The 24,954-nt window shown below is 37.6% G+C and overlaps 1 protein-coding gene across 13 annotated transcripts in view; it reads left to right on the forward strand.

Annotated features, from left to right (window-relative positions):
• Positions 1-24,954, forward strand: part of DLG2 (discs large MAGUK scaffold protein 2) — a 1,327,559-nt gene that overhangs the window by 769,108 nt on the left and 533,497 nt on the right. For all 13 annotated transcript variants that reach the window (XM_057316878.1, XM_048217415.2, XM_044390952.3 and 10 more), the window contains one exon: positions 1,895-2,019. In XM_057316878.1, coding sequence (XP_057172861.1) covers positions 1,895-2,019 — 125 coding nt within the window. The remainder of the gene's footprint in view (positions 1-1,894; positions 2,020-24,954) is intronic.

The following is a 24,954-nucleotide window of genomic DNA, read 5'->3' on the forward strand; positions in this document are numbered from 1 at the left end:
TGCCTTTTCTGCTCTTCCTTGGATTCCACGAAGGGAGAAATCATCTGGTCTTATTCCCTTTAGCCTTAGCTTCCCTGTAGCCTTACACATAATAGATACTCAACCAATTCTGATAGAGTCATCGGTGTCAATAAGTACTTAAAGCCAAGAAGAGATTCACTTGCACTCATGGTAAATTCTTATCCAGTTCATTTTGCTTTTTTCATTCGAGCCTTATTGTCTCTGTCTTGGACCTGGCATACACTTTCTCAGCTCAGGGATTTTACATATGTTCTTCCTTTGACTGGAACATTCTGTCCTCCTCCCCCGTTCCCATCTTGACCCCCTTAAAAGTAACTAATTGCTTTTCACCTTCAGGAAAAGTCCCTATGCTTCCTTTTTCTGTTGGCCACTCCTACATTCTGTGCTTCCTCTTCATGTGCCTCACCAACTGACATATTCACTGCTGTAGTCCCAGCACAGCGTGGTGTGTAACACATATTAAATAAATTTATGATTACATGACTGTTACTGAGTTATATCTCTGTTCAATGAGCATTAGATTTTTTCAAAGAAAAAACAGAATTAGAGAAATGTCAGAAGTATACAGACATGAGATTTTAGTTGTTATGTTTGAATTATTAATTTCAATCTTTCAACATAAATGTACAATTGTGAAATCAGCCTTCTGGAATTTTTATTATTCAGTCAATAAAAATTGCTAAACATTACCTTGACATTTGTAGTAATATAGCTGTCAAGTTATAGCTGATCTTATCTTGACACTGAACTTTTCTGACTAATTGCGTGTCTTAATTAATTTTTATGGATTAACTACTAAATTCTTCATCTTCATCTCTTTTTATCCAAGAACAGAAATTAATCAAGTAGTTGTAAATTTAGTAAGCTATCTTGGTTGTAGTAAAATTAAATATCCAGTGATAAAGGACTGGTTAAATAAATGATAGCATATGACCTCGATGAAATATTATTTAGCCATTTAAAATGGATAATTATAAACACTACCTAGGTGTATAGATATGGCTTAAAATATAATGTGAATTAGAAAAAAAATCAGAACATAATATGGAAACATAATGTAGCCAGGAGGATGTAGATTAAAGGAAAATATGTAAATAACAAATACGTTAAGTAAGATGGCTTGTGAATTTGGGGAAGACTTTTAATTATGTCTTACATACAGATTTTAGAAGGTTATATGTACATTGGATGTTAATTACTGTAATCTGCATGAGTAAGTATGAAAGCTTTATTGGAATATAAACTATCAGATTTACATGCCACAGCAGTAACACATTCCTTGTCAATATCTGTTGCAAATTAAAACCTGTTTATTACTGAAAAAGATCTCACATTTATTATAACTCTAAAAGGGAGACCTGCCTTCTGAAGTCAAAGCTTCTTGTTATATAGGAACACATTTATTTGATGCATAACAGTACTGGAAATAAAACAGCCAAATTTCACTATTCTACCAAATCAATTTTCATGTAATGGTTTCCTTCCATTCTTTTGCATATGGGTGTATAATTTTAACAACTGACAATAATGTTTTTGCATTTTTGCATATAACACAATTTATAAGCCTTTATTTCCTACTTTGTAATGATCATTTTAATTGGTGTATAAAAGAAACTTTTCTTAAAAGCAAAAATATAAGGCTCTTTGAATATGCAAAAAGGTAAGGCCCCTTAAATTCTTACAACACAGAGACAAACTTGAATGTGTTTTTCCTGACCTTCCTTAGTCTGCTGACAGTGCACTTTATAGCTTTGCATAGAAGACTGTTATCACCTGATTTCCATTTGAGAAGTAAGATGATAACTCTGAGTGCAAGGGGAACTAGGTTTAGGTGACAGCCATATCATCTAATGTCTACTTATTGTTTCTCCAGGGGAATTCTGGCCTGGGATTCAGTATTGCTGGAGGGACAGATAATCCCCACATTGGAGATGATCCTGGCATATTTATTACGAAGATTATACCGGGTGGTGCTGCAGCGGAGGATGGCAGACTCAGGTAAAACTCTGAAACGTTAGAATTATTTGGAAAGTAAATCTGCCACATCAATGAGACATGTTTATACCTTTGGAGAATAATAATTTTACAAAGCTCTGTACTTGAAAGAAATGGCTGTCAAAGCAAGCTTTCTGTAATGACTTTGAAGATTTCTTATGACTTACTAAAATTCAACTAGTATTTAGCTTGTGTTTGTTGATGGGCACTATGTCCAACATTCAGCCTGGCTCTGTAAGGAGAGTATACAGATAAATCTTGTGTTCCATGGGGCCTTCATTCTGGTTGGGAGAAAGAATACTCAGAGCTGGTGAGCAAATAATAAAATGTATCAAAAACAATATCCTGTAAGTCGTATTAGCAAATAAGGCAATGGTATAGATACTGCATGTATTTGTAGATTCAGCGACCATTTATAAGGACTTTCTCCAGGACTTTGAACAGAGTCTAAAAACTATTCCATAGGAAGACTCTATTCTGGGTCTTAAAAATTAATTAAGATTTCACCAACTCCATAAATCTGAACAAGAACACAGAGGGAGAAAGAACTAGTTATCCCAACAAAGAGAGAAACCAGCTTGACTTGGATGAGGACCCCAACGTGAGGTTAAGTAGGTAGATGGAGCTCAGCATAGAGTCGTAGCTGCTAGAACCAAGGCCCCCACTCTTGAAAGAACAGAAGACTGAAGATTGTTTTGGGAACTAAGGATCACACACAGGGGACAACTAGTAAATAATATAAAATTCTATCGGAGATCAAAGCACCAACTAAAAGACACTGTAGATTGGAACAATTAGAAGAGATTTCCCTGGGGAGAAAAACAAGACCCAGTGTTCTAGTGCTTCTGCTACACTGTGAATCTGCTCAGGCCACGAAGTTATATATAGAAGTGAATCAATAAATTCTGGCTGAATGAATGGGTTTTTGAATGAATGAATGAATGGAGATGAAGCAGGAAGGTAAATAAATGAGTAAGAGGGACTCTGCACAAGCCAAGTCTTCTAAGTAAGAATGACTAGCTTGCATGGAGCCCCAGTGGGGACTGTGAATGAAGTATCACAAATTCAAGCTTTGCAGCCTGTCCTCAGTCTGTTTTTTTTCATTAAACATAAGTAAGCCAGTTTCCTGTTTTTCTATAAAGCAGCCGAGGACACTTTTGTCCCCAGCCACTTGTTCTGGTGCAGTGATCCCTGAGGACAGCTTGTGGAAGAGAATCACAGGGTTTTTTTTTAGGTGCATCTGCATCTCCTATCAACATGGAGAACATGGGTGACACTCCCACAGGAAACCTCTGCTTTTTGACAATAGAATTTTAAAACTGAATTGATGAGATTAATTTCTGAGTAAGAAAATATCCATGCTACAGAGTGAACAATTTAAAGCAGATACTGTATAATTCCTGAGTCATAGAGGGGACTGGGTTTGCTAATATTGGATGCTGGAGAAGCACCATTCTGAAAACTTAGAAACAGAGTTCTTGGAAAACAGCTCTGAAATCGGTGGTCCACAATCTCAGCCCACACCACTCTGCCTAGAATTAGGGGATCTTCCCTCTCTTAGCCAGATTCCGGCTCTAAGTTTGGAATAGAATAGCCTTTATGTTAAACATGCTTACCCTATAGTTAAGAATGAAAAGCAGCGTTGACACCATTGCTTGCCAATCTGGGTGGCAGTCTTGTGCCTACAGAGGTAAAAGGAAGTTCTGCTAGAAGCGGCATTCAGTAGTTGTAAAGAAATAATCATAATGCTAGTTAAAACTTGTTGAGCTTTTTACATGTGTGGGACATTATTCTATTATTATCATTATTTCTATCTAATCTAAAATAGATAGAAATAGAGATGTACATAAACACATACAGTCTTCTAGATACTCACAACATCCATATAAGGTATATACTAGTATTTGGCCATAATATTAACTCATGAAATTAAGGCTTGAAGACTAAGATCACCCAGCGAGCTTTGAATACATCCAAAAATGCATCCTGAATATCACTTGTGTACTCTCTAGACTCTCATTCAAGAGTAGAATCTTCTATATTATTTGGTCTCTGCCTAAGACCTCTCAAAGGTAAAGTTTTTCACAATGTTAAGGGACAACTCTAAACATTACAAAGTTGGTTATTTTTCTACTGAGCTACAATTTTCTCTATTCTGACTTCTACCTATGAATCTTTACAATGGCTTTCTGGAGCCAGGGCTAAGGCCTATGACTGCGTATGTGAATATTGCCTCCTAAGGTTGTACAATGAACAACTTGGAAAACTGAACAGTGGTCCTAACTCAAGCAACCAAATATACCTACCCCCCAACCCACATTGCAGGCTTTTGCTATGTGAAGACAAATATTGGGTAGGTTCCACGTCTTTGTGATAGATCCTTGCTACTACCACAGAGATTGTTTCCCACCTCACTGCTTCCTGCCATGAACTGGGATGGCCAGGAGACATTAAAGAGATCAAGAATAACAATCAATTGAAAATCTGGCAGCATGACATTAAGTATAGATTTTTAGAATTTGGCAATTTATCTAGTTCAAAACGTATATTTTACAGCTGAGGAAACTGAGGCTCAGAAGAGTGACTTATCCTGAGGCATAAATCTTTGGAGGCTCTGGTTCAACTAGGATCCAAATGTTTGACTCAAGTAATTAACACCGTAAGGTAGTGTTAAGGGACAGTAACACCCAAGCCCACCCAAGAAGTCTTTTCTCAATGTGGTGGGAACACTGTTCAAAGATGGGCCAACAAGCTGTGAGAAGTACTTTTTATCTCACCATTAATGCTTCAGACAGGTGAGCGGCACATTACAATGAGCTCTGGAAAGATGTAGGTTCTGAACTCTGTATACTAATATAATTGGTCTTGGAAAGTTAGACTCTTTTAGTCACTGTGTTCATGTTCACCTCTATGAAAATGATGATACTTATACCTACTCCATTGAGTTGTTCTGAGGATTCAGTGAGAAAACTTATTTCCCTAGCTAAGTCAGCATATATTATATGCTCAATAAATATTAGCAATGTCTCCCTCTTTTCCCTACCTGTCCTCTCTACTCTCAGTGGTCTTTCCTCTGCTCTTGCCTGTTTTTCTCTTTTTCTCTATGATTTTCTGTTACCTTTCCTCTGATCCCTTCCATCTTTCTTTCAGTCTCCTTTCAGCTTCCACATCTTTCCCTAAGCTTCCTGTTCCTTTCTGTTCATATCCCTTTTTCTCCTGCTTATAACACAGAATTAAAACCCATTTAGAAACAGGTATGGTACTAACAAAAGTTCTATGATTCTGTTCTTGAGCTTATAATACAATTTACTGAATCTGCTATGTTTCCTTCACTTAAAAAATAAGCTCACAAACTAAACGTGGTTATGTTTTACTTGAAAAATTCTTTGTTCTTCCATGTGAGTTAGAGACTTAACATTTTTAAGTGTGTCTTTTCCACTATAAATTACATTTTTGAAAATTAAATAACACTAAAAATATATAATGAAGCCCAGGCTCAGAAAAATGAGGTGATGGGTCTGCCCCCAAAAGAGTAGAAATTTGGACTCAACATTAGTGGTTATATTATAATCATATCAACAATAGTAATAGCAGAGACCAACATAGTGCTTCAATGTGCCAAGCACTTTTCCTGGCACATTAACTCATCTAAAGTGTATAACTACTCAATGAGACCCACACTTTTCAAGTAAGAAAATCTAGGCACTGGAGTACCTCAGTGGTTCAGTCAATTAAGCTTCTGACTCTTGATTTCAGCTCAGATCATGATCTCAGGGCGGTGAGATCTAGTCTAGCATCTGGTTCTCCATTCAGTGGGGAGTCTTCTTAAGATTGTCTCTCTCCCTCTCCCTCTGCCCTTGCCCCACAAGTCTCTCTCTGTCTCTCTTTCTCTCTCTTTCTCAAGTAAATAAATAAATTTTAAAAAAGAAAGGAAAGAAAGAAGGAAAGAAGAAAGAAAGAAAAAGAAAGAAAGAAAGAAAGAAAGAAAGAAAGAAAGAAAGAAAGAAAGAAAGAAAAGGAAAGAAAGAAAGAAAAGAAAGAAAGAAAATCGAGGTACTGACAGGTCAAGTAACTTGCACAAGCTTGTTGGAGCCAGAATTTGAACCCAGGCAGTCTGACTACAATGTTATGCTGGGGGAGAGCAGGGAGACACTTAAAGACACACTGTATTTCAAGAGTGATTTATAGTTTCTAGAATATAGGTCCTTTACGTCTCTGGTTAAGTTAATTCCAAGGTAACGTATGGTTTTTGGTGCTATTGTAAATGGGATGGATTCCCTAATTTCTCTTTCTTCGGTCTCGTTATTCGTGTATAGAAATGCAACTGATTTCTGAGCATTGATTTTGTATCCCGCCACGTTACTGAATTGCTCTATAACTTCTAATAGTTTGGGAGTGGATTCTTTTGGGTTTTCCATATAGAGTATCATGTCATCTGCAAAGAGAGACATTTTGACTTCTTCTTTGCCAATTTGAATACCTTTGATCCCTTTTTGTCGTCTGATTGCTGTTGCAAGGACTTCTAGTACTATGTTGAATAATAGTGGCGAGAGTGGGCATCCTTGTCGAGTTCCTGATCTTAAGGGAAAGGCTTCCAGCTTTTCCCCATTGAGAATAATATTTGCAGTAGGCTTTTCATAGATGGCTTTTATGAGATTGAGAAATGTACCTTCTATTCCTACACTCTGAAGGGTTTTAATCAGGAAAGGATGCTGTATTTTGTCAAATGCTTTTTCGGCATCGATTGAGAGGATCATATGGTTCCTGAGTCTTTTCTTGTTGATATGATGTATCACGCTGATTGATTTGCGAATATTGAACCACGCTTGCATCCCAGGTATGAATCCCACTTGATCGTGATGGATAATCCTTTTAATGTACTGTTGGATTCTATTAGCAAGTATCTTGTTGAGGATTTTGGCATCCATATTCATTAGGCAAATCGGTCTATAATTCTCCTTTTTGATGGGGTCTTTGCCTGGTTTGGGGATCAAGGTAATATTGGCCTCATAGAATGAGTTTGGTAGCTTTCCTTCTGTTTCTATTTTTTGAAATAGCTTTAGGAGAATAGATATTATTTCTTCTTTGAATGTTTGGTAGAATTCCCCAGGAAAACCGTCCGGGCCTGGAGTTTTGTTATTTGGAAGGTTGTTTATCACTGACTCAATTTCTTCATAATTAATTGGCCTGTTTAAGGAATCAATTTCTTCCGGTTTCAATCTTGGTAGTTTATAGGTTTCCAGGAAGGACTCCATCTCTTCCAGATTGCTTAGTTTATTGGCATATAGCTGTTGATAAAAATTTCTAATAATCCTTCCAATTTCAATGGTGTTCGTCGTGACCTCTCCTTTTTCATTCATAATTTTAATAATCTGGGTCCTTTCTCTTTTCTTTTGGATAAGTCTTGCCAGTGGTCTGTCAATTTTATTGATTCTCTCAAAGAACCAGCTTCTAGTCCTGTTGATCTGCTCTACTGTACTTCTGGTTTCTGCTTGATTGATTTCAGCTCTAATTTTGGTCAACTGCTTCCTCGTGCGTGGATTAGGCCTGTCCCTCTGTTGCTGTTCCAGCTTCTTGAGGTGAGAATATAAAAACTGCATTTTAGATTTTTCTATTCTTTTGAGTGAGGCTTGGATGGCTATGTATTTCCCCCTTAGGACTGCCTTTGCAGTATCCCATAGACATTGAGGAAGACATAAAAAGATGGAAAGATATTCCATGCTCATGGATCGGAAGAATTAACATAGTTAAAATGTCCATGCTACCCAGAGCAATCTACACTTTCAATGCTATCCCGATCAAAATACTAAGGACATTTTTCAAAGAACTGGAACAAACAGTCCTTAAATTTGTATGGAAACAGAAAAGGCCCCGAATCTCCAAGGAACTGTTGAAAAGGAAAAACAAAGCTGGGGGCATCACAATGCCGGATTTCGAGCTGTACTACAAAGCTGTGATCACAAAGACAGCATGGTACTGGCACAAAAACAGACACATAGACCAATGGAACAGAATAGAGAGCCCAGAAATGGACCCTCGGCTCTTTGGGCAACTAATATTTGATAAAGCAGGAAAAAACATCCGGTGGGAAAAAGACAGTCTCTTCAATAAATGGTGCTGGGAAAATTGGACAGCTACATGCAAAAGAATGAAACTTGACCACTATCTCACACCATACACAAAAATAAACTCCAAATGGATGAAAGACCTCGATGTGAGACAGGAATCCATCAAAATTCTAGAGGAGAACATAGGCAACAACCTCTATGACATCGGCCAAAGCAACCTTTTTCATGACACATCCCCAAAGGCAAGAGAAACAAAAGATAAAATGAATTTATGGGACTTCATCAAGATTAAAAGTTTCTGCACAGCCAAGGAAACAGTCAGAAAAACTAAGAGGCAGCCCACGGAATGGGAGAATATATTTGCAAATGACACTACAGATAAAGGACTGGTATCCAAGATCTACAAAGAACTTCTCAAACTCAATACACGAGAAACAAATAAACAAATCAAAAAATGGGCAGAAGATATGAACAGACACTTTTCCAATGAAGACATACAAATGGCTAACAGACACATGAAAAAATGTTCAAAATCATTAGCCATCAAGGAAATTCAAATCAAAACCACACTGAGATACCACCTTACGCCAGTTAGAATGGCAAAAATAGACAAGGCAAGAAACAACAATTGTTGGAGAGCATGTGGAGAAAGGGGATCCCTCCTACATTGTTGGTGGGAATGCAAGTTGGTACAGCCACTCTGGAAAACAGTGTGGAGGTCCCTTAAAAAGTTAAAAATTGAGCTACCCTATGATCCAGCCATTGCACTACTGGGTATTTACCCCAAAGATACAGACGTAGTGAAGAGAAGGGCCATATGCACCCCAATGTTCATAGCAGCAATGTCCACAATAGCTAAATCGTGGAAGGAGTCGAGATGCCCTTCAACAGATGACTGGATTAAGAAGTTGTGGTCCATATATACGATGGAATATTACTCAGCTATCAGAAAGAACGAGTTCTCAACATTTGCTACAACATGGACAGCACTGGAGGAGATAATGCTAAGTGAAATAAGTCAAGCAGAGAAAGACAACTATCATATGATTTCTCTCATCTATGGAACATAAGAACTAGGATGATCGGTAGGGGAAGAAAGGGATAAAGAAAGGGGGGGTAATCAGAAGGGGGAATGAAACATGAGAGACTATGGACTATGAGAAACAAACTGAGGACTTCAGAGGGGAGGGGTGTGGGGGAATGGGATAGACCGGTGATGGGTAGTAAGGAGGGCACGTATTGCATGGTGCACTGGGTGTTATACACAACTAATGAATCATCGAGCCTTACATCGGAAACCAGGGATGTACTGTATGGTGACTAACATAATATAATAAAAAATCATTTAAAAAAAATAAAAATAAAAAATAAAAATAAAGACACACTGTAGTAGGCAGCATTCTAAAAATGCCACTCCTCAGGATTCCACACCATAATCCATAGAACCAGTGACTATCATGAGATATCACTCCTGTGATTACTCTGTGTTATGTTATACGACACAGTTGACCTTAAGATAGGGAGAGTAGGCTCAAGTGAGCCTGATCTTATCATGAATTTTAAAAGTGGAAACTTTTCTCTGGCTGGTAACAGAAGAAGAGATTCAAAATGTGTGAGATACTTGACCCTCTGTTGCTGGTTTGGAGACAGGGAGGAGGCCATGTGAGAAAGAATGAGAATGGTCTCTAAAAGCAGAGGGTCTTCAAGCAGACAGCTAACAAGGAAGCAGGGATTTCTGTCCCACATCTGCAGGGAACTGAATCATACCATGACCACATGAGCTTAGAAGAGGACCCCAAGCCTCCAGATAGGTAAGACTGTTGCTCAGCTGACATCTGGATTTTGGCCTGTAAGAATCTAAGCAGAGATTCCAGCCACACTGCACCAGAGTCCTGACTTATGAAAACAGTGAGCTAATAAATAGGTGTTGTTTTAAGCTGCTAAATTTCTGGTAATTTTCTAAGGAGCAATAGAACACTAACATATACATCATTCTAGGAATTCCAAGTTCATTGTAAAAAGCCTTCCTGCATGAGCTCAATCACACTCAATATAACGTAAGTGTGCTGGCTTAAGACACAGATGAAATGAGAGGCAATTCTCTCCCTAATATGATGAGACTCCAAAGTGAGCTGAGGTCTCAGGGGTTGCCCCAGATGAGAGTTGTAAGGGAAAGAACTTACTATTTGGAGTTGGAGGACCTGGATTTCAAGTTCTACTTTCTAGCTGTGTGGCCTTGAGACTCTTTTTAAGCTCTCTGTGCTCCATTTCACTCACTGGTCAAATTGGAGATAGAAGCATAGATCTCAGGAAGCTATGGTAAGGATTAAATGAAATAGTGAGCATGAAAGAGCTATATAAAATTCAAATCCCTGAACACAGCTCATTCTGCCAAGCCAGCCATTTGACAGCATGCTGAACTTAAGCCACAGGTCTGTGACAGCCAGGAAGGGACCTTTATGGTAGAATTCTCATATAACCCCCAGTGACCCACATCCTTTATATTCTCTTCCCCTTGAACGTGGGAAGAACCTGTAAGTATGATGAGATATCACTTTCCTGATAATATCATTTTATATGGCAGAAGAGATTTCACAAATATAATTAAGGTCCCTAATCAGTTGGCTTTGAGTTAATCAAAAGAGAGATTATATTGTGTCAGCCAAACCTAATCTGGTGAGTACTTTAAAAGCCAAGAGATTGTCCTGCTGGCCCAGACAGAGCAGACTTCCATGTTGGGAGAGGCTCTATGGAGGGCCCCTTGTGGCAAGTACCTGAGGGCAGCTTCTAGGAGCTGAGAGTGGTCCCCAGGCTACAGCTAGTGAGATGGAAGACTTCAGTGATACAGCTAAATTCTGACAATAGCCACATGAGCCTGGAAAAGGACCCGTGTTCCTGAAAGGAACGACATCCAGCCGACAAACAAAACACAACAAACAAAGCAAACCTTGACACCCTGTTTGCAGTCTCGTGGGACCCAGACTGAAGAAGGGTCACACTAAGCCGGACTCGCCACCGCAACTCTGAGATAAAAAAAAAATGTGTTGTTTTGAACTTTAAAATTTGTGTTAATTTATCACTCAGCAAGAGATGAATGTGAACACTATGGAATTCTGACTCTGAAAGTTCCTTATGGCCAGGCTGAAGAATGGCTTGCTTCTTGCAGGCCTCTGCTGGTGGGACCACACTCTGAACCTCAGAAATACTGAGCAGGCCTCACAGCTGGTCCCAGGCCCTTCACACACCTGGAGGCAAAGGGCAAAAGCACAATGAGAAGCAAGGGATAAAGCAAGAGATGGACCAAGGTCAGAAACAGGGAAGAAACCAGTGCCCCAAGGGGAGAGACAGTAGAGATGTGTTTCATCTGGTGGCTGGAGATGTGAGTCTAAGCTAGACTGAGAGAGAGAGCCAAAGCTATAGGGAAAATGGGGAATGAGGGCTAAATGAAGAGGCAATGCAAGAAAGCACATAGTGGTTTAGATGAATTTCTCTGGACAGTGATCTTTTCCCTATGCAACCTCTTTTTAAATATAATTTATTGGTGTGTATGTGTTTGGGGATATTATATTTGTCCTTTGTGATGTATATATAAAATGCAGAAGAGTTGACAAAAATTAAACAAAATGCAACACACTCATTTTTACACTACTCAGAGTTAATCACTATTAACATGTTTTGAGCATTTCTTTCTGTTTTTTTTTTTTTTGCTATTTTTTAGACTTTTGTTTAGATCATGCTCTATACATTTAGCACTTGTTTAGCTTCACACAACCTTATTTCATAAACCTTTCCCTAGATAATTTTTTGAAAAATCTCTACAACTATTTTAATTGTTGTTTAATAATATATTTACCATTTACATTGTTAAGAGTTTTTGTTCAGTTTCTCAGCATTTTAAATAATTGGCAATTTTTAGAAGACATTGTTGACCCTGTTTTTCAAAATTTCCTTAGAATATATTTCTAGTAGTAGAATTTCAGGACCAAAAAGTATGAACATATTAAAGAGTTTTGATACATATTAGTAAATTTCTCTCCAGAGAGATCCTACTAAATTTTGGTTCTACCATCAGTGTTGGAAAAGGCCTGTTTTACAGTCTGTTGTCAGTATCGCATGTGCTTACACATATATATAATTTTGGGCTGTTTACCAAGGTAAACAATGGTATATTTCTTTGCTTTACTTTGCATCTGTTTGACAGTTAACAGTAAGATTGAACTTTTCAAAAATGTTACTATTTATTTGTATTTTTTCTTTTGGAAATAGTCATTAAAATGTGGTAACATTACCTATCTTTAAAGTAAGAACATTTTGGAAAGAACATTAGGTTTTCTTCCAGAGCAAAACAGATATATGTCCATGCTTTGGAGAATGATTTTTATTTCTACTCTTGTTTCTAAACCATAAAAATGCCCTTTGTGTGGCTTCAAGTCCCTGGATTGCTGAGGACCAATATTGATCTGTCATCCTGGGGAAGAACTATCACATGACAGCCTCCGTTTGGCGATGCAGCAATGACATTTTACACAACAGTGCATTTATTAAACCCATCCACAGCACAAAAGCAGCATGTAGTAGCAGGCAAAAAAGATGGCTGCTTGCCAATTTCCTGACAAGGGACACAATTTAATCTCTCAGCCCTCAGCACAATAATTTCTATTCCTAGACAAGATGAAAAAAAAATAAGTTTTCTCTAAATCCATTGCTTCATTAGTTCCTTCTGTATCTGTTTGTGGGTAAGGCTGTCTTTGTCCTTATAAAATCCAAGACAACATACATGTTGATTTCAAGCAAGAATAATATTGATCGGACTGAGGTTTGAAAATATAGACCAAAGTTGAGAGGTCAAGGATTGATGTTTCAAGAATGCAACTCTCATGTATACACCACAGCATTGTCCTTTTGGCTGGCATTTGGTAAACCACTCTCTGATTTTTTTTCATTAATTCATACCCATTAACTCACTAGTGATCTTAAAATAAGAAAATAAGGAGAAAGAGAGAGAGGAAAGGGAAGAAAAGGAGCAAAGGGAAGGAAAAGAAAGAAGAAAAAAAAATATGATCATTGGGAGGTAAAGACAACATATAACTTGGAAATGGAGAAGACAAACCTAGACTTAATAATTTCTGGGCAAATGAAAAGCACCAAGCAGAGGAAAGAGAGCAACTTCCAAGCATCACTTATACCCAAGACTGACTTTCAGATTGTTTAAGGAAATAGCAGATTTTAAGTAAGTAAACCTGCATAAGAGATTGCTAAATTTTTAGATTACTTGTCCATATTGAACTTTCATGAGTTTGGATAATTGCAGATTAAAACCTAATGAGTCACCAAGACAATGAGTCACAATTTCCATCGTAACGCAACTGATTACTGCATGAAATGACTATGATGGTGCTACATCAAAGACAGAGACTCTCGGTTTCTTCAAAACCAAGTGAACTTTTCTTTCATTATTGTTTTGAGGGTAAAGCAGGACATAAATCCAGCTGTTACCCTGAACAACATCTTCATAAGAAGCAAGACATCATTATTCAGTGCAAATGATACCAGTGCCCACCTTGGAAAGAAATATGATGTGGGGGATCTCAGTGGATTCATTCTTATGGATTATTTCCTTTCATGTCTGTCTACAAGAATAAAAAGGGGTGAGATGGAACAGCCCTGTGTCCTTTGATTTTCTCTATCAATATTATCAGCCCTGAATGTGTTGAGAATCTGTTAGACAAGAAAAAAATCACTTAGCAAGTAGTTCCATGGAGACTGGTAATGATGAGTCACCAACAATGTAGAACTACACAGGAACATTTCTAAGCAAGAAGAATAATTTTAGCTGTAAAATTGGTAGAGTACCAGGTACCCATGTACAGTCTTTCATAGCTGGAAAGGCATCTCCAACAATTTTTCTATTTTGGTCAAGTGTTATGTAATCTAATAAGAAAAATCCTTCAATTGGTTAAACAAAATAGCCCGGTGGCAAACATGCCCCCCCTTTTTTTAAACGAATTGTGCCAAGACTTCTTGATATCTGCATGCAAAAGAATTCAGTTGGGCCCCCACCTCATACTACACAAAAAATAATAATTCTATGTCAATCACAGGAGGAAATCCTCATGAGTAACCTTTGAATTAGGTGGTGGTTTCTTAATATGTCAACAAAAACAACAAAAGAAAAAACAGATAAGTTGGACTTCATCAAATTTAAAGACTTCTGTACTTCAAAGAACATCATCAAGAAAGTTAAAAAACAATCCACAGAATGAGAAAAATATTTGCAGTAATACATTTGATAAGGGACTTGTATCCAGAATATATAAAGAACTTTTACAAATCAAAAATAAAAAGACAGGGGCGCCTGGGTGGCACTGCGGTTAAGCGTCTGCCTTCGGCTCAGGGCGTGATCCCGGCGTTATGGGATCGAGCCCCACATCAGGCTCCTCTGCTATGAGCCTGCTTCTTCCTCTCCCACTCCCCCTGCTGTGTTCCCTCTCTCGCTGGCTGTCTCTATCTCTGTTAAATAAATAAAATCTTTAAAAAAAAATAAATAAATAAAATAAAAAAAAAATAAAAAAATAAAAAGACAAATAATCTAATTTAAAAATCAGCAAAGATTTTTGTGTTAGTTTCCTATTTCTACTGTAACATATTACCATAAACTTAGTATCTTAAAATAACACAAATTTATTATCTTATAGCTCTGGGGTCAGCTATCCAAAAATCAGACTCACTGAAATAAACTGAAGATGTTGCTCAGAGGCTCCAGAGGATAATTAGAAGGATCCGTTTTCTTGTCTTTTCCCAGCTTCTCAAGGCCACCTGAATTCCATGGCTCACAACCCTTTCCTCCATCTTCAAAGGACATCAGTCCAATCTTTGCTTTTGTCATCATATCTCTTCTCTAACTGTAACTCTACTGCCTCCTTCTTATAAGGACTCTTCTGATCACATTTGACTCACCCAGATAATCCAGGATAATCTCTCCATCTCAAGATCCTTAACTTAATCATATCTGTAAAGTTTCTTTGATCTATAACATAATATATTCACAGGTCAGATATTAGGTCTTGAACCTTTTTATGGGGGATATAGAGAGGGATTATTTAGCCTACCACAAATTTGAATAGATATTTCTTTAAAGAAGATATACAAATGGCAAATGAGCACATAAAAGATGTTCAATATTATTCGTTAGGGAAGTACAAATCAAAACTATAGTGAGATACTAATTTACACCCAGTAGGATGGCTATAATCAAGAAGATAGATAATAACATATGTTAGCTGGGATACGGAGAAATCAAAAGCCCCATGCACTGCTGGCGAGAAGGCAAAGCAGTGCAACCACAATGGAAAACAGGCTGTCGGTTCCTCAAAAGTTAACAGTTACCACATGAATGGTAGTTCTACCCCAAGTTGTATACCTAAAGAGAATTGAAACTTATGTCCACACAAAAACATTACTTCATTACTTATAATAGCCATAAAGTATAAACAATTCAAATATCTATTAATAGATGAATGAATAAATAAATTTGGTATATCCATACAGTGGAATATTATTCTGCCACGTAAAGAGATGAAGAACTGATGCATGCTACATCAGAGATGAAACTTGAAAATACTGTTCTATGTGAAGGAAACCAGATACCAAAGGCCACATACTGCACTATGTTTATTTCTATGAAATGTCCAGAATAGAGAAAAATTCGTATAGGTAGAAAGTAGTTTAGTGGTTGCCAGGAGCTGATAATGAGCATGGGATTTCTTTGGGACATGATAGAAATGTTCTAAAATTAGATAGTGCTAATGATTGTACAACTCTGCGACTATACTAAAAATCAGTAAATTGTGTACTTTAAAAAGCCAAGTTTCAAAATATGGGCATTATATCTCAATAAAGCTGTTATTTAAAATACCCAGACATTCTTTTCTGGGATAAAATATTTATTATTTACAAATATGAATATTTCTTCTTCTAGTTTTAGAAAGCTCACGACTTCTTCACATTGCTGCTACCAAGTTATAGAAATAATTCATTTGAAGTTCCATGATTTAGGAAACTTCTTTTAGGAAAAAATCTATTCACCAAAGAGAGACCTATGGTTTGGGCTCCATGCCTGTGCAGCCCAAGTAATCTTTAAAGTAGGCAAATACCACACCATGCTGCCATTTCCTAGAAAAACTAACAGATACTTGACCTTGTGTCCTGGGTACTAAAACATCAACACTTTAGAAAAATTATGTGTTTAAGAGTTTTTATTTTCAAAAGCCACAAACAAATCACTAAGTGCTTAAAATTTAAGAGGATTAATTCAGACCGAGTCTTATAAAGTTCAGTTATCCAAGTATGCTTTAGGAAGAAAAGAACATATTGATCCTGGCAAAGAACAGTGGGATTGGTAAGACATAGATATGATGGTTTATATGCCTTTAGACTGGCTTCATGAGACTCTAAATTTTCTGATTTGATTCTGGTCCCTGCTTTGTGTGTAAAGAGCAATTTCTGGTGTTGTTTGTAGATCTAGACTCAAACTCCCAGTTCAGACCGAAAGTTAACAAGATGCACTGCTGTAGTGAAGGTCAGAGACACACCTGGGGGTCTCGGCCACTAACTAGCTCAGAGGCCTTGAGAATGTTACACAACATTCTGGATCTTAGCATTTTTCTCCTTAAAATGAGAATGATAGAAGGTATTTGGGAATTTTCTGTCTCAAAGTCAAATTGTGATTATTTGACTTTTGTTGACTGAGACACCCAGAATGTCATTATAATGGTCAGTAAATCAGCCCTTTGTTTTGATTAAATCTGTAGCTCTGAGAAGATGCAGTCTTCGTTATATTCCCAAAGCAAAGAGCTGATCACAACTTTAAATGCTGATAAGGTATTTGTTATTATTTATTCCTGATAGTCTCCCAAGAAGGCATGTTGTCATTCTAATATTCTGAAACTATATTTGATATTGATTTTTAGCAAATAGCTATTTGGAATCTAGACCAAAATAAAACAGTTTGGGGGGGAGCGGGCAAAGCACTCAAACTAATTCCTCATTTCTAGTTCAATAGTTATTTTCAAGAATGGTTTTTCTGAGCAGTTACAAATTATATTACTTAGAAAGACCTAATAATGTGGTAAGCTTTGTGCAAGCATCAAATCATTACAAATTGACTTAACAGTTAGATGCCAAAATCATTAAGATATTAGAGCTGTTTAATATTCATTCAGCTCCTATGCAGGGCAGGGGATGGTAGAAGTAACAGTAAAATGAAGACTTACATATCATCTCCTGAGTGAATTGTCTCCATGCTATGCAGTCCATGCCAGGCAACCTTTACTGACAAGCTATCCCTCCATCCTCCCACACCCTTCACCCATCTACCTCTGCACGTTGCATTGTAGTTTCCTAGAGGAAGCTGAGGCTGGAAAACCAGGTGAGAATTTAGAATGTTAGACTCAAGAGTTCTCCACCAGGATAACAGCACAGGGAGAGCAGGTCCCACCTCCCAGCCCCTCACCAGCTTTTCTCTTCCTGCTCCCAGCTCCCTGCTGCACCATGAGGATGGTGGGGTCATGCCTGTGACACTGCAGTTTGCATATCCAAGCTGCATCCACACCCTCTGCAATAGTCATCCTTCCACCACTTTTGAGTTTAAGGTTGTGCACAAAACCTGCACCATCAGCCCTTAGGAAATTGAACTTGGGAAAGTGGTTTACACAGCCAGTAAAGTGGACTGAAGTCAGGGAATTCCAGAGTATGTCTGTTGTGGGAGAAGGGGAGTCCATCCTAAGTGCTTGTTCTCCCTAGGCATTATAGACGTCCCATGAGATGATCACTAATGAACATTAATCCCTTAAAAGTTAGTTGGCAGGTACAATAAGGGAAATGTATCCATTGACTTTTGGGGCCCAGTAAAAATAAAATAAATAGAATATGTATGATATTGGTAGAGTTATTATAGGATTTCACATACTAAGTTTTACAGTATAAACTGTTGCCTCCATCCCAATTTATAGAGAATAAGTTTTGCTTTGTCTTTTTTTTAAAGATTTTATTTATTTATTTGACACAGAGAGAGAGCACAAGCAGGGGTAGCTGCAGAGGGAAGAGGGAGAAGCAGACTCCCTGCTCAGCAGGGAGCCCGGTGTGGGGTTCGATGTGGGGCTCGGTCCCAAGACCCTGGGATCATGACCTGAGCCAAAGGCAGATGATTAACCAACTGAGCCACCCAGGCACCCCAGTTTTGCTTGGTCTTAATGATAACACGTGTACTTGCTTTAGATGACTGAGTTATTTTCTCGATAACTGTATCTGAAGAGAAAAAACATAGAAATCTCTAAGGCACCTTAAAATGCCACCATTCTGTATGTCTGAAATCTCATGGTACTTATTCAGTATTATATCTCCTATAACATCTACCCCTGTCCCTTACCCATAATAAACACTTGGGACTAATAAGAGTTGCCATTTATTAAGCTTATTACATGAGCTTATGAAGGCTCAAGGAGGTTCAGTTACAAGTGGCTGAGCCAAAATTCTAATCCAGTCTGTTTAATTCCACAATCCATGTTCTTCCTACCACAGCACATGACTACAATTATCTACAGATGAAAAACTGAACATATATTTAAGTATCTGTGAACACCGAGACATACCAACATCCCATGTGATAGTGTCAAAAGTTGAAAGTTCAAACGTACTGAAGTGACACACAAATTCTTTAAGCTCTTCAGGAATTGACTGATTGGCTTGGATTTGAGGTCTAGTCACTACACAACTTACATGAAAGGAACATGATAAAGATTAAATAATTTTGTTTTTGAATTTAATGCAGTTCTCTGATTAGAAAATAATGCATGCTCATTGTAGAAAATTTGGGAAATAAAGGCATTTAGAAAGTAAATTAGAATCATTCATAATCTCATCACCAAAAGAATGTATTTATTATATTCCTTCACATTCAGTGCATGTTTTTATATAGTTGAATTTTTTTTTAAGATTTTATTTATTTATTTGACAGAGATAGAGACAGCCAGCGAGAGAGGGAACACAAGCAGGGGGAGTGGGAGAGGAAGAAGCAGGCTCATAGCGGAGGAGCCTGATGTGGGGCTCGATCCCATAACGCCGGGATCACGCCCTGAGCCGAAGGCAGATGCTTAACCTCTGTGCCACCCAGGCGCCCCTATATAGTTGAATTTTTTATCCTGCCTTTTTCATTTAATTTCACAATATAGACATTTCCTTACATGAAAATAGACTTTGCAAACATTGGTTTAAATTGCTTCATAGTTTCATGTCATATAGGTGTAGCATTATTTAACTTTTACCCTATTTTGAATTTTTAAATTGTTGATCACATTGTAATGAACATCTTTGTGGAAGGGAGTTAAAAATCTGACAGTTCTTAGAGGAAATCAGGTTATCTATTTCTGGGTCAAGTAGTTATCACACATTACTGGGTTTGAAATGTCTGCAAATTGGCCCTAGTACTTCTTTTTACATTTTGCTTTGTTTTGTTTGTTTTTTAAAATCATAGACCAGAAATTTCCTTTTGCATTACAGCTGAATGAATTGGCAACAATAGTTTTTACTGAGTTACACCAAGCTTCTGGAGACATATTAACATGCAGTATAGTATCAGTGTAATACTCTGAGCTAAGACAATTTACAATTCAACCTCAGGCAAGTGACCTAGAATTAGTCAGTAAACACCCAGGATTTTGGCCCAAATCATTTTTGGTTATGCAAGTTAGTCTGGTATTTAGAACACAGACATCAGGGCCACAATTTAAAATCTGCAATACCCTGTTACTAATTAAAATGCTGGTATTATTTCCCTTCTACTCCTCCCTCCATTAACTCCTTTAAATATTATAGTGTAATTTAGTAGTAAATTACTAAAAGAAAAAAGCAGGACCATTAAGGGGGGGAAGCAATTCTTCCTTGTAGAAAACAATGAATTAAAGAAGGAACTATTAGCTGGTTCCTTTGTTTATATCTGTACTAAAACACAAATAAACTTTAATATCCATTATCTCATACATGTATTATTGTAAAAATACACATATTTTAGAGCTTCATTCAAAGGTACACTATTGACTAATATGTTGTGTGGGGCATGAGTGTACCAGAGATGCTTTACATCTAATAAACTCACCTCTGCATTCCCATGTCTCTGGCCTTCAGATAGGGGCATCAAACATGCAGATCTGAGTCAAAAAAGGATGTGGGCAGAACCATTTTTGTATGAATGTGGGGAATGAGAGGAGGTAGCCTCAGGATTTTCAGTGTAGTGGGATGAGAGATTTTGAGTGGGCTGATACCACTGTCATCAACTCCACTGACACTCACTGAAGTTGGGAAATTGAGTGAAGTGACAAATATAAGGAGTGAAGCAAGACTTGGGACCCACTTGTCCTATAAGTATTTCCTGAGTACTCTGCTATGTATCAGACACTTGGAGCTGGGATAGAGCAGGAAACAAGAGAAGCAGGATGTGTGCTTTTAATCCTCTCTCGCAATGAACACAGGGTAGAAGTGAGTGCTATGACAGGAAAGTGCATGAGCTGTACAAATGACCTGACCTAGCCTAGGGGTATCCAAGGGAAGCCTTGCAGAGAGGAGGGATATATGCTGAGACGGAAAAGGTGAGTGCTAGCCAGGAAAGAAGGGGTGCAGGAGTCTCTGGGCAGAGAGAACATGTCCAAAAGCCTGAAGGCAAATAGAGGCCAGGCCACTGGGACTGGAGCTGGGGAGAGAGGGTGAATAGGCACAAGATGAAAAGAAAGAGTTGCACATGAGAAATCACGCTGAGAGAGCCTTGATGCCATAGTAATTTGCTTATCCTTTGAAAACCATCATGAAACGTTGAATGTTTTGATGAGAGAATGGCTGAACTGCATTGGTACCGATAATATGATCACCTTGATTGCTGTGAGAGTCTGGCTTGGCTGACAAGAACACATGCAGGGAGAGCAGCTTGGGGTGCTATTGCAGTCATTCATTCAGGTGATGAATGATAGGAGTTTGGACAAAGATGCTGAGAAAACGCCTGAGAGAAGCGGACAGATTCTGAAATAAACTGAAGGGGTAAACTGGATAAGGCTTAATGACTAATTGGAGTTGGACGTGAGAAGAAGTTGTATTCCTTCAAATAAATCAACAGTGCCTTCTCTGTCCTGGGCCCCATTTCATCTGCTAAGTGCACAACATCCTTCATTTCATAAAGTTTACCGTCTAGTAGAATTATTGGAATGATTTTGAGGTGGGAACATGAGAATTGGTAAAGACTGGTAGAGAGGCAAAGCTGGAAGATAAGTTCAATAGTTTTCTTTTGAACAATATTTAGTTTAAGATGCCTGGGAGGAATTCCAGCAGATATATCACACAGGCAGTTGAACATGGAGTTTGGACACTCCGAGAGATCTGGCTGGAAGCATAACTGTGAACCTTTGAAGTCAAGGGAATTTAGAGACTTCCTTGAAAATGTCTAGAATAACAAGAAATAACCACCCAGGAGGTAGCCTGGCACTTCATATGGGTTCTGCTTTTCCACTTTTCTACTTATGGTTGTTCTTCTGTTTTACAAAAGAAAAGTCTATGTCTTACCCATCCCAAATCCTGCCGTGGCTCTATTCGCTATTTAGTACTATTTTACTACTAATTTAACAGTATTATTTTACTTCTAGATGGAAAGGAATAATCTGAAATATTGTTAGTCAGGATGAGGAAGTCAATGACTTTAATCATTAAAGTTAATGATTAACTAATGGGTAATTAATTCTTTAAGTCATGTGGTTTCCCATTCTTTGCTTTTAATGAAATTGAAAAGAAATTATAATCTGACATCATTAAAATAGTTTTAATGCTAGATTACAGGATTGGAGGCATCTAATTAGAAGGAATTCAAAGTTCTCTTTCCATTCCCATCTACTTGTTTTTGTGAGCAAGTTTTCTCAGCACTTAGATTTGTAGAAATGAAAAATAGGAATTCTGAGTCTTGTCTTATATTACCCTTAATTTATATTCATCAATGGAAACATGAGGTAATTTTAAAATGCTCCACTTATTCCATAAAGAAACGAATCCCCAATATGATTGCATTTTTATTGTTTTTAGATTTATACATTGAAATTTCATAATATAAATTTTGGCTATTTAGGTCAATTATAATTACGATAACTCAGTCAAAAATAATGTTTTTAACATTTAGAGGCTTATATCACAGGAAATTTGAAAAAAATCATCAGATTTATATTTGTACATGCATCTTTATTTTATTTAAGTATGTTAGGGTGATCCATATAAGATGTTCTAACATAGAATATATTAGGGTAAAACTCCATGGAAGTGAAATGAAAGCATAAGTTCAAGGGGAAAAAAAAGAAAATTTCCAACTTCTCCAAAGTTCTCATTAATTTATATTTTAAATTGGTGATCATGGATTTCAAATTGGCATATATTTACATTCCATTTAAAGCAATGATATAACCATTGAAAATGAAGTTTTACAATTCATGATAAGCCAGAAATTTAATCCTTTGCTATTATTTAAATTTATGATGAAAAAATTAGATGTCAACTTAAAGCATCCAAACAGAGTATAGGTTTGTTTTTGCTTTTGTTTTCTAAGTATAAAGATCAACAGATTGGAAGAGAACCAAAATGAGGATGTAAAAAAGGGTGAACAGAGTGGTAGGAAATGGGCAGGAGGGTCACAGAAGACAGGAGAAGAACACTTCAAGGAAGGAGTAAGCAACTGGATTCAATATTGTCATAAGATAACTAAGATCAAGACTAAAGAGATTGCATTAGATTTGGCCAGAACCATATGAGTTGTGAATTTAGTAGGAACATTTTCTATATTTTTCTTGGTAGGGGCATTGTGAGGAGACAGGATTAGAATGGGATAAAGAAAGAATGGGAAGGAAGAAATAGAGAATATATGTAAACAGTTCATTTGATAAATTTGATTTGTAAAGAGGAAAGAGGGCAGTAGTCAAGAGGACAATAGCCAAGAGGAGATGTCAGGTTAATGGAAAGATTTTCAAAAGATACGAGATACCAGAACATACTTGAACATTCTGAGACTGGACTAAGTAGAGAAATGGGGTTTAAGGATATAGGATATAATGAGATTAAATGATCAGGTAAGGTCTTCTAAAAAAATGTGAATTGATGGACATTTGGTATCAGAAGGGACACTTCCTCCACTGTAATAGGAAGAGAGTGGAGGACATGGACTTGCGTGTAGTTTAGCATGTAATTTGGGGGTGCCTGGGTGGCTCAGTTGTTGAGCATCTGCCTTTGGCTCAGGGCGTGATCCCAGGGTCCTGGGATCGATCCCCACATCAGGCTCCCTGCTCTGCTGGGAATATGCTTCTTCCCCTCCCACTACCCCTGCTTGTGTTCCCTCTCTTGCTGGCTGTCTCTCTGTCAAATAAATAAATAAAATCTTTAAAAAAAAAAAAAGCATGTAAATTTGGCATAATCAATTGAGGGATTTCTCATCAGATAGTTTATTTTTCTCTCTTGGAAGTATGAAGCAAATTTATGTCCTGGAAGTGGCAAGGAAAAAAAAGTTTCAGAGATCATCATTACAGAACAAGGGACAGCAAGCTGACCAGGTGTTTGGAGATCATGAATTTATGACTCCCATCATCTGTTGATTTTCTCCAGCACTTCAGTGTTCAGCTGTTCTGGAAGAGGCAATGGAGGAGATGGAGAGTTGGGTTCAATCAGGATTGGTGTTTTGGCAGACAGCTGTAATACAAGGACCAAGTGGCAACAGCATAAACAGGAGTGATAAATGGCAAGGTAGTAAGACCAGCAGCCCTAAGATTAATGTATTTTTATTTCCATTTTTTAAACTTTTTAAAAAAAATTTATTTGTTTATTTTAGAGAGAGAGAGAGCGAGAGAGATAGAGGTAGAGCACAAGCAGGAGTGGCAGAGGGATAGGGAGAGAGAGAATCCCAAGCAGACTCCACACTGAGCAGGGAGCCTGATGTAGAGCTCAGTCTCACCACCCAGAGATCAGACCTGAGCAAAAACCAAGAGTTGAACGCTTAAGCGACTATGCCACCCAGGGCCCCCTTTATTTCCATCTTTTATCTGCTGTGTGAGTTTGAGTCAGTTACTTAACTTGTCTAAGTCTCAGGTTTTCCCACTTGAAAATGTAGAATTGTCTGCATAGCATATTTCCAGACTTTAAGAATAAAACAGATAATATTGTTGAAGTGTTTTATAAACACTGTTTCTAGAGGTTACTACATTGTTGTCACAGGAGTCCCAGGAAATGTGTGGATCTCTTTTGGATCTCTTTCTGGTCTCCTTTATCTTCTGGAAGCTTCTGTCCTCCGGTGCCCTGGTGCCTATGATCTCCTCTAATGAATTCTTCCATGGAATTAACCCCCATTTCTCCCTCACTCTTCCTACCTCTAAAATAAAGTCCCACAGTCTACATGGAGAGTCATGCATAATGACAGACAACTGTGGACTTATTAGTATTTTAAAAGAGAAAATTATAAATTCAAATGAAACCCAGTTACTGAATGAGAGAAGATATCTGAAGCAAAGGACCCTACTTGGTACCCATAACCCTTCTGGCTATCATCCCCAGGCCTCTGAGTTTTGCCTCAATAGCTGAGAACAAGTGTAAGGACTAGGCATACCATTTGCAAACATACCAATTCAACCATTAAATCAGCAAGCTCTCATTTTGGTGTTATGGAATCATAGAATACTACCAATCTCAAAATGTGTCATTAATTTTCATCACAAAATTAATTTGAATTTATTTTATGAAATATGATTTAGCCCAGGAAGAAATGAGGGGTATGGGTATTATGAAATCACGTAAACAATAACAGCTGATT

This window comes from Ursus arctos, unplaced genomic scaffold, assembly GCF_023065955.2.
Source record: "Ursus arctos isolate Adak ecotype North America unplaced genomic scaffold, UrsArc2.0 scaffold_22, whole genome shotgun sequence".
NCBI lineage: Eukaryota > Metazoa > Chordata > Mammalia > Carnivora > Ursidae > Ursus > Ursus arctos.